Source organism: Cynocephalus volans, chromosome 12, assembly GCF_027409185.1.
Source record: "Cynocephalus volans isolate mCynVol1 chromosome 12, mCynVol1.pri, whole genome shotgun sequence".
NCBI lineage: Eukaryota > Metazoa > Chordata > Mammalia > Dermoptera > Cynocephalidae > Cynocephalus > Cynocephalus volans.
In genome coordinates, this window is record NC_084471.1 from 75,255,672 (window position 1) to 75,266,671 (window position 11,000).

At 37.7% G+C, this 11,000-nt stretch overlaps 1 protein-coding gene across 1 annotated transcript in view; it reads left to right on the forward strand.

Annotated features, from left to right (window-relative positions):
- PUS7L (pseudouridine synthase 7 like) overlaps nucleotides 1-8,791 on the forward strand; it is a 36,084-nt gene extending 27,293 nt beyond the window's left edge. Inside the window, exons 8-9 of the mRNA XM_063075859.1 lie at nucleotides 6,850-6,903; nucleotides 7,922-8,791. Coding sequence (XP_062931929.1) covers nucleotides 6,850-6,903; nucleotides 7,922-8,248 — 381 coding nt within the window. The 3' untranslated portion in view covers nucleotides 8,249-8,791. The remainder of the gene's footprint in view (nucleotides 1-6,849; nucleotides 6,904-7,921) is intronic.
- The last annotated feature ends 2,209 nt before the right edge of the window (nucleotides 8,792-11,000 follow it).

Sequence of the window (11,000 nt, forward strand, 5' to 3'; positions counted from 1 at the left end):
ATTTCCCGGATGCTGAGTGATGTTGAGCATTTTTTCATATGTCTGTTGGCCATTTGGATATCTTCCTTAGAGAAATGCCTACTTAGCTCTTTTGCCCATTTTTTAATTGGGTTGCTTGTTTTCTTCTTGTAAAGTTGTTTGAGTTCCTTATATATTCTGGATATTAATCCTTTGTCAGATGTATATTTTGCAAATATTTTCTCCCACTCTGTTGGTTGTCTTTTAACTCTTTTAATTGTTTCTTTTGCTGTGCAGAAGCTTTTTAGTTTGATATAATCCCATTTGTTTATTTTTCCTTTGGTTGCCCGTGCTTTTGGGGTCGTATTCATGAAGTCTGTGCCCAGTCCTATTTCCTGAAGTGTTTCCCCTATGTTTTCTTTAAGAAGTTTTATTGTCTCAGGGTGTATATTTAAATCCTTAATCCATTTTGAGTTGATTTTAGTATACGGTGAGAGGTATGGATCTAGTTTCATTCTCCTGCATATCGATATCCAGTTATCCCAGCACCACTTGCTGAAGAGGCAGTCCCTTCCCCAGTGAATAGGCTTGGTGCCTTTGTCAAAGATCAGCTGGCAGTAAGTGTGTGGGTTGATTTCTGGATTCTCTATTCTATTCCATTGGTCAGTGTGTCTGTTTTTATGCCAGTACCATACTGTTTTGGTTATTATAGCTTTGTAGTATAGCTTAAAGTCAGGTAGTGTTATGCCTCCAGCTTTATTTTTTTTGCTCAGCATTGCTTTGGCTATTCGTGGTCTTTTATTGTTCCATATAAATGTCTGAATAGTTTTTTCCATTTCTGAGAAAAATGTCTTTGGAATTTTGATGGGGATTGCATTGAATTTGTATATCACTTTGGGTAGTATGGACATTTTCACTATGTTGATTCTTCCAATCCAAGAGCATGGAATATCTTTCCATCTTCTTGTATCCTCTCTAATTTCTCTCAGCAGTGGTTTGTAGTTCTCATTATAGAGATTTTTCACATCCTTGGTTAACTCAATTCCTAAGTATTTTATTTTTTTGGTGGCTATTGTAAATGGGCAGGCTTTCTTGATTTCTCGTTCTGCATGTTCACTATTGAAGAAAGGAAATGCTACTGATTTTTGTGTGTTGATTTTGTATCCTGCTACTGTGCTGAAATCATTTATCAATTCCAACAGTTTTTTTGTAGAGGTTTTAGGCTGTTCGATATATAGGATCATGTCATCTGCAAACAGGGACAGTTTGACTTCATCTTTTCCAATCTGGATGCCCTTTATTTCCTTCTCTTCTCTGATTGCTCTGGCTAGTACTTCCAACACTATGTTGAATAGGAGTGGTGAGAGTGGGCATCCTTGTCTAGTTCCTGTTCTTAAAGGAAAAGCTTTCAGCTTTTCCCCATTCAGGATGATATTGGCAGTGGGTTTGGCATATATGGCTTTAATTATGTTGAGATACTTTCCCTCTATACCTAACTTATAGAGGGTCTTTGTCATGAATGAGTGCTGAACTTTATCAAATGCTTTTTCAGCATCTATAGAGATGATCATATGGTCCTTGTGTTTGAGTTTATTAATATGGTGTATCACATTTATTGATTTGCGTATGTTGAACCAACCTTGCATCCCTGGGATGAATCCCACTTGATCGTGATGAATAATTTTTCGTATGTGTTGCTGTATTCTGTTTGCTAGTATTTTAGTGAGGATTTTTGCATCTATATTCATCAAGGATATCGGCCTGTAGTTTTCTTTTTTGGTTATATCTTTACCTGGTTTTGGTATCAGGATGATGTTTGCTTCATAGAATGAGTTTGGGAGATTTGCGTCCGTTTCAATCTTTTGGAAGAGTTTGTAAAGAATCGGTGTCAATTCCTCTTTGAATGTTTGGTAAAATTCTGCTGTGAATCCATCTGGTCCTGGGCTTTTCTTTGTTGGGAGCCTTCTGATAACAGCTTCAATCTCCTTTATTGTTATTGGTCTGTTCAAATTTTCTACGTCTTCACGGTTCAGTTTTGGGAGCTTGTGTGTGTCCAGAAATTTATCCATTTCCTCCAGATTTTCAAATTTGTTGGCGTATAGTTGTTTATAGTAGTCTCGAATGATTCCTTGTATTTCAGATGAATCAGTTGTAATATCGCCTTTTTCATTTCTAATTTTTGTTATTTGAGTCTTCTCTCTTCTTTTTTTGGTTAGCCATGCTAATGGTTTGTCAATTTTATTTATCTTTTCAAAAAACCAACTTTTTGATTCGTTGATCTTTTGAATTGTTTTTTGGTTTTCAATTTCATTCAGTTCTGCTCTGATCTTAATGATTTCTTTCCGTCTGCTAACTTTAGGATTGGATTGTTCTTGTTTTTCTAGTTCTTTAAGGTGAAGTGTTAGGTTGTTCACTTGCCATCTTTCCATTCTTCTGAAGTGAGCATTTAATGCAATAAATTTTCCCCTCAATACTGCTTTTGCAGTATCCCACAGGTTTTGGTATGATGTATCATTGTTTTCATTAGTTTCAATAAACTTTTTGATTTCCTGCTTGATTTCTTCTTGGACCCATATGTCATTAAGTAGAATGCTGTTTAATTTCCATGTGTTTGTATAGTTTCCAGAGTTTTGTTTGTTATTAATTTCTAGTTTTAATCCATTGTGGTCTGAGAAGATACATGGGATAATTGCAATTTTTTTGAATTTATTGAGACTTGATTTGTGACCTAATATGTGATCTATCCTGGAGAATGATCCATGTGCTGATGAGAAGAATGAATATTCTGAGGTTGTTGGGTGGAATGTTCTGTAGATATCTGCCAATTCCAATTGGTCTAGAGTCTTGTTTAGATCTTGTGTTTCTCTACTGATTCTTTGCCTAGATGATCTGTCTAATATTGACAGTGGAGTGTTCAGGTCCCCTGCTATTATGGTATTAGTGTCTATTTCCTTCTTTAGGTCTAATAGAGTTTGTTTTATAAATCTGGCTGCTCCAACATTGGGTGCGTACATATTTATGATTGTTATGTCTTCTTGATGGATCAGTCCTTTTATCATTAAGTAGTGTCCCTCATTGTCTCTTTTTATGATTTTTAGTTTAAAGTCTATTTTGTCAGATATAAGAATAGCCACTCCAGCTCGTTTTTCTTTTCTGTTTGCATGGTAAATCTTTTTCCATCCTTTCACTCTTAGTCTGTGTGAATCTTTATGGGTGAGGTGGGTCTCTTGTAGGCAGCATATAGTTGGGTCCTGCTTTTTGATCCAGTCAGCCAGTCTGTGTCTTTTAATTGGGGAATTTAAGCCTTTAACATTAAGAGTTGTTATTGAAAGGTATTGATTTATTCCTAGCATTTTATTGGTTGTTTGGTTGTCTTAGGTGTCTTTTGTTCCTTGCTTTCTGATTTACTGTTTGGTTTCTTTGTTTGTTGGTTCCTTAGGTTGTAGATAGTGTTTTTGTTAGCTTGTTTTCTCTTCATGAATGCCATTTTTATTGTACTAGCGGGTTTAGATTTTTCTTAGGTTTTTATGGCAGTGGTAGTTATTTTTCAGGAACCAAACCCAGTACTCCCTTGAGGATTTCTTGTAAGGGTGGTCTTGTGGTAGTGAACTCCCGCAGTTTTTGTTTGTCTGAGAAATATACTATTTGCCCCTCATTTCGGAAGGATAGCCTTGCAGGGTAGAGTATTCTTGGCTGGCAATCTTTGTCTTTTAGTATTTTGAAAATATCATCCCATTCCTTTCTAGCTTTTAGGGTTTGTGATGAAAAGTCTGATGTTAACCTGATTGGGGCTCCCTTATAGGTGATTTGACGCTTCTCTCTTGCAGCTTTTAAGATTCTCTCTTTGTCTCTGAGTTTTGCCAATTTGACTATGACATGTCTTGGAGAAGGCCTTTTTGGGTTGAATACGTTTGGAGATCGTTGAGCTTCCTGGATCTGAAGATCTGTGATTTTTCCTATACCTGGGAAGTTTTCTGCCACTATTTTGTTGAATATGTTTTCAATGGAATCTCCATTTTCCTCCCCTTCTGGAATACCCATGACTCGGATATTTGAGCGCTTGAGGTTGTCTGATATCTCTCTCAGATTTTCTTCCATGTCCTTGATTCTTTTTTCTTTCTTTTTGTCTGCTTGTGTTATTTCAAACAGCCCATCTTCAAGTTCAGAGGTTCTCTCTTCAACTTCGACAAGCCTGCTGGTTAAACTCTCCGTTGTGTTTTTTATTTCGCTGAATAACTTCTTCAGTTCAGCAAGTTCTGCTACATTTTTTTTCAGGACATTGATTTCCTTGTATATTTCCTCTTTCAGATCCTGTATACTTTTCCTCATTTCATCATGATGTCTAGCTGAGTTTTCTTGTATCTCATTCAGTTTCCTTAGAATTATCACTCGAAATTCCTTGTCAGTTATTTCAAGGGCTTCTTGTTCTATAGGATCTAGAGTATGAGATTTATTAACTTTTGGTGGTGTACTTTCTTGATTTTTTGTATTTCTGGTGTCTTTTTTTTGGTGTTTATTCATTGTGGCAGGGGGTTTCACAGTCCACCGGTTTAAGACTAATGACTAAGTAGGATGTTGCTGTGGTTGCCAATTTGGTATGGCTCCCGCCGTGACTGCTCAGTTGGCCTCTAGTGTCTTGTGTGTGTGGTTGCCTCGGGTCTTGGGCTTCTCCGGGGATCCACCTTTCTGGTCAGCTTGTACTCTGCTGGGCTGGTGGATCACGTACCACAGGGTGTGTGATCTCTGTTGAGCTTTCACTTTCTGTACAGGACTTCTCCCCGTTCCGTGTGCTCTGGCCCAGGCTGTTAGATCGTGCAGTGGCGACCCCACCGGGTGTGTGGTTTCTGTCGAGTCTCCGCCTCCCTGGCTGCACGTCTCCCCCCTCTGTGCACACTGTGCTGAGCTGGGGCGTGTCTTCTGCACCCCTCGTCTATCAGCTGGGCCTTCAAGACCCTGCTCAGCACCGCCTCGCCCAGGAAGTCTACCAGGTTTCTGCTAGGCACAGACGACCGGTCTCTCTGGGTGCCTTTGTAGCACTGTGTAGATCTTTCTCGGGTCTTGTTCACCTTTGTATCCCCCCGGTATAAACCGAGTCTAGTGCCCGCCTGCAGCCTGCTCTCCGGCAGGTTCAAGCGGACCTGGGAACTCTCCTACCACACTATTCCCAACCAGAAATTCGTTAGGCTTTTTTCCAAACTGGTGGTCGCAGAGATGGTATCTGCCTCCCAGTAACAGGAAGTTTACCGGGGCCGGAGTCCAGGGTGTGGTGGAGTGACAGTCGGCCCGCCCGTACTTCCTAGCCCTCCCAAAACTGGTCGGGACGCCCCACACCCCCAGCCCTGCCAGAGAACCGCGGAGGGAGTGGGAGAGGAGGTCGGCCCGCAGGGTCCGGAAAGCCCTGCGCCAGGCCAAGCAAATGGGCTCAGTGATGGCCGAGCAGGGCGGAGCTGCCCGCACCTGGGAAAATGGAGGCAGCACCATGGCAGTGAGTGGCCTGGTGGTGCAGGTGGGAGCCGCGTGGGCATCCACCCCCCGAACAGAGCTGTGCCAGGGATCACTCACAGTGCTGTGCCAGGTCGGGCGCTCGCTCTGTCTCTGGTTTGTCGCCTTCCGTGTTCTCGGCGCTGCCGCCTCGGGCTGTTCAGTCGCGGCGCCGCTGGGCGCTCCCAGGAATCTTCTTTAATGCAGGCCTGAAACCTCGAATCCTGGATAGGGCAGCTGGCCGCCTTCAGTGCGGCCCCAGCCTCCGGGATCCTGGCTGCATCCACAGCAGCCCTGGCGCCGTGTTCCCTGTTTCAAGACTCACTTTTGCAGCTAAGAATCAGTTCTTTTCCTGCTCCACACTTCAAAGCTGTTGCCTGTAAATGAGGCAGCCTCTCCTGCCGGGGGCAAAGTGGCGTTGAGCCCCCACGACCGGCCAGCAGCAGCAGTCCTCCCTTAAGAGATGGCCAGAGGAAGGTCCACAAGTTTCCCGGCTGCCTGAGGCCCAGTGGCCACCTTTTCCACCTCAGCTACTCCGCGCCAGCCGCCGCAGCCGCCGTCATCTTGAAACTCCCATCTTTGTTAATTAATTGCTTGATATCAGCCTGGAGGGAGCTCTCTAAAGACAAAGAATGGTGTTCTGTACTTGACCATGTTTTTCAGTATTTTCATAAAATCCTTAAATCACAGTATTGTGGATATGCTTATGACTCTGTGCAAGACAAACAGCTGGAAATGATGATGCAAGAGAGATGATAGTCCCATGTAGTTTTGTCTGTCTCACATCCTCTGGTCAGATCACATCTGAAGCTTTATATTCATTTCTGAGTGCAGTAGTTAAAAGGGATTATTTACCAATCAACAAACTCAAAATGAAAAACAAAAATAGAGAGACATTATTGATAAGAGTAGGAAGAAGTGAGGGCAAAGCGAGCAAATTTAGCGGGGATCTAAACACTGTATTATATGATGAATGCCTTAGGAATATGGGAATGCTTATAGCTGCCTTTATACTTGAGCTTTCATGTACAAGATAAATCAGAATTATTTATTCTGTGATGTCCTAGGGCAACATTTCTCTAACTTAATTCATCACACATCTTTTTTCTTTTCCTCTGATACCTATTACTATTTTGTGAAACAAAGATTGAGAAACACCACTCCTGCATAGAGTATTAGGATAGTTTTTGGAGACAGAGGTTGGTGGAGGTGTGGGGGTTGGTTTTACAGAAGCAGGAAGAATTATGCTAAGTTATATGTAGTCTACTCCTCCAGAAACAAATTATGAAAAGATCTTGTATGGGTACATGTATATTTGGTATAGGAATCATATAACAGAGTTAGGGAAAATTGAGGGAATTTGGAACATTTGCGACTCATCCATATATTCATCATGTTTTTTAAAAAAAGGTTCATCTGGTAACTGAAGAAGAGGAATCAGCTAATACATATGCAATATATCAGGTAAGTTGGCTTAACAATTACTGTCACTTAGATCTAAGTGTACACATTGTCCCCAAAAGACAAAATGTTGCCCAATACCCCCCCTTTTTAAAAACTTAAATTTGGGTATAGTATATATGTAATAAAATTAATTCTTCTTAGTTTAAAGTTCTACAAGTTTTGATAAATGTATACAGTCATATGACCACCACAAAAATCAGTATAAAGAACAGTTTTATCTCTCCCCCAGATTTTCCTGTGCCCCTTTGTAGTTAACCCTCACCCCTATTCCCAGTCCTGGAAATCTATTTTCTATCGCCTTGGTTTCGTATTTGTAAGAATGTCATATAAATGGAATCATACAGTAAATAGGCTTTTGTGTCTGACTTCTTGTACTTTGCATAATGAATCTGAGAGTCAATCATGTCATGTATGTTTGAGTTTTTTTACTTTATTCCTTTTTCTGACTACCTTTTGGGTACTGTTCAAGAAAATTGTCCAGAAGTCATCGGCAAAGGAGGAAAACCACACAAAATGCAGTGTTTACTCACAAGCAGCTCAGAGAATAAACATTATATTTGCTGCTGCTTGTTTGCTTGCTTTTTAAAAAATAAGTAAGAAGAGTTTAAAATTGTAAACCAATACACCAGCCATATGATTGAGCAGTAGAGGTTACTCTTTGTGTTACAGAAAGAGTATGCTTTTAGGGTTGCATGATTTCAGAGATTAAGTCTTTATTGGCTACTTAAATGTGCCTAAACTTCTTGAATAGTGGTTTGTCCAATAATATCTAACTTGAGTTGGTTAAGTTGGTTATTGTGAGTCCTCAATTTTAGTTAGTTAGTTATTTTCTTTACGTGGTAGCATTAAAGATATCATAGTGCAGTATTATTCAAAGCATGGTTAGGCTGATTGTGATATTTATATCCTGAGACTAGTTATACAGATCCAGGTCCCAGTCATAAGAGTAAATTTGAAATATGATCATATATCCTTCTGAAGGTTGTTTCATGTACTTTTTTTTCCTTCCCTCTCACAGGTGGTTCTTCCCGTACTTGGGTACAATATTCAGTATCCGAAGAACAAAGTAGGGCAGTGGTACCATGATGTACTTAGCAGAGATGGACTACAGACGTGTAGGTTTAAAGTACCTCCACTGAAACTGAACATACCAGGATGCTATAGACATATTTTGAAACATCCTCATAATCTCACATACCAACTAATGGAAGATCATGACATTGATGTCCAAACAGAAGATTCCCACACAAAAGAAGCAACTTTGTCTCTTTTGGTCTCTTTTGATCTTGATGCTTCATGTTATGCTACAGTTTGTCTGAGAGAAATAATGAAGCATGACGTTTAAACTGATACCCTTGGTATAATCGTGTGTATGTCACTCTGAAGGAAAGGGAGCTAAAATTTCTGAAGCACCTATCATGTGCTAGGAACTTCATAATTGTTATCTCCTTTAATTTTCATGGCATCCTGAAAAGTTGGAATTTGATGCTGTAATGTTCCAGAGGACATATAGCTAGTAAGTGTCAGGTTCTAAATTTAAGATCTGTCTGACTCCAAAGCCTATGCTTCTTTCTATTATACAATGCTTCAGTGACCTTTATTCTGTGTCATAAAAGTTACAATCTTTTTAAATGATTAGGAACATATAATACTGTAAAACAACATTTAAGAAAAAAAAATTGTGAAGTAATGTTTATATCCTCTAGCACCTTGCTTAGAACATAAATGAATATAGGTTGCAATGAAAGCATATGGTTGGAAAGACAAATGAAGCACTGTGCTAATTATTGTCATCCTTTCCTAGTGTTGAAATTATTGATCAGAACAATGCACAAAAGAATCCCTTTGTTTATGATAGCTACCCAAAGGTAGTTATTACCCCTTTATGAGATAAATAATCTTTGATGAAGATTAAAATAAAATTTTTCATACAGTTTCTATATCTTGACATACATTGACACTCGACTATTTGTAATTTTTTTTCTATTATCTAAAACACAAATTTTAGAGTCAGACAGATCTATTCTTAGACTCCAGCTTTAACACTTACTGGTAACTTTGGGTATGTTATTGATTCTTTTTGAGGGTCACTTAAAGAATCAAGACAATACCAACTTCATAAATGACAAATAATAGGATTCTCTCTACCTTTACGTTGCTAGTAGAAGAAAACATTTTGCATATTTGAAAAGTTTGAATTTTGTTTTTTAACTATCCCACATCATAAATCATCCTTAACCATTTTATATCAGTTCAATTTGTGGGGGAAATGACTGGTATGCATTGATTGGGAAGATCTGAGTATTCTTTCATTGCTGGTAATATGTAACGATGAAATTTAAAAAGCAGTATAGAAGATTATATATCAGTAACATGGCCCTTTATATACTTAAGTGAGTCAAACCATTTTGTAGGATATTAGCATAAGGAAATAAAATACAAAAGAAGAAAAAAGCTATAAGCAATGCAAAATTTCCTTATTGTAGCATTTTTACATATAATAAAAGAAATTAGAAATAGTTTCATTGTCCAGCATTAAATAATTAAAATAAGTAAAATGAGACGCCAACTTGATGGCAAAACATGTAGTTATTAAAAATGGTAATGTCCCAACTAACCAATAAAGAGGAGAAAAAAAAAATGGTGATGAATTATTTAGTTACATGCAAAAATGTTGTTCCCAAAGCAGAACACATGTATTACAATTGCAGTAATACACTGAATTCAGCTTTTACAAATGAGAGGCATATTAGCACAGTGATTAAAAGCATAGATATTGGATACAAACTCCCTGTTTGAACCCTGGCTCTGCCACTAACACCAATGTGTCCTTGAGCAAGTTATTTAAGCTCAAGTGCTTCAGTTTCAACATCTGTAAAATGGAGATGTTAATATTCTCTATGAGGACTTTCTGAGTTAATATATGTAAAGCAGCTCTAAAAAGTGTTGTTAAGAAAGTGTCTGCAGATTCAAGTTTGGAAGACAAAAGAAAAAAATGAATATGTTCTGTTAAAATGATGGGGTGTTTGGATTTCTTTTTAATATTGAAATGTTCCTTTTTTGTCATTATATATTTTAGCAATAAATAAATCTCAACACACAAAAAGTTGGATATTGTAGTACCACTGATTTTAAGAAATGACCCTTGGAATTTTAATGTTTATTGAGAATGAAGTAATGCTCTATTAGGTAATAAAAAAGTTAGAAAAAATATTTTAACTTTATTTCACTTGATAAATTGTTTCCTGTAAAAGTAATCAGAAAATAAAATATATAAATTATTAAATACTAATTCTCTTGTAAATGTTGAGTAGCAATTGGAAGATCTGAAAACATTAAATATGCTATCATTTATATTATTTTCTTTGCCTGTAGATGGCACTATAATTTTAGATATTTATTTAGTAAATACTTTGGCCGTGCATAAAGGATCACTAAATTTATTTCAAGTCACCATAAAATGTATTCATATATTGTTCATATGGAAAATTATTTTTTATACCAATAATATTTGCCATATTAAGTTTTTTTTTTTTTCAGTTTAAGGACTGTATCAATTTACTTTGGACCAACTGATGACCAATCAACTAGGTTTTTGCAGTTTTTCTGGGACATTTCAGACCTTCATAAGCATGATTTTTGAATTAGTTTCAATTGTCAAGATTGCACTTGAAACTGAGCAATAGTGCCTGAGGATCAGTAACGTGAAGCAAATTGAAGTGTTTTTATTAAGACAAAGGCATCTGGATTTCGTGTGTGTTGTAATAAACTAAAAGTCATATGTAAGTTTTGATCTAACTTTTATTGAGTATCTGTTATGCCAGTGTCTCTCATTTTAATCCATATACCCACCTTGTAGTAGTTTCCCTTTTTTTGCATATTAGGAACATATCTGAGTGGTTTACTGACCTGTACAAGGTCAAAAAATATAGTATGTGGTTGAATTGTTTCCTAAATCAGTATTGTTTTGTTTTTCTTCTTTTTTTTTTTGTTAGACCACTACATTCAACTACCATTTTCATCTACCTGATATTTGCCTCCTGAAAGCAATTTTTTTTTTATAAGAACTTCCATTTCTACCAACTTGATATTACTTG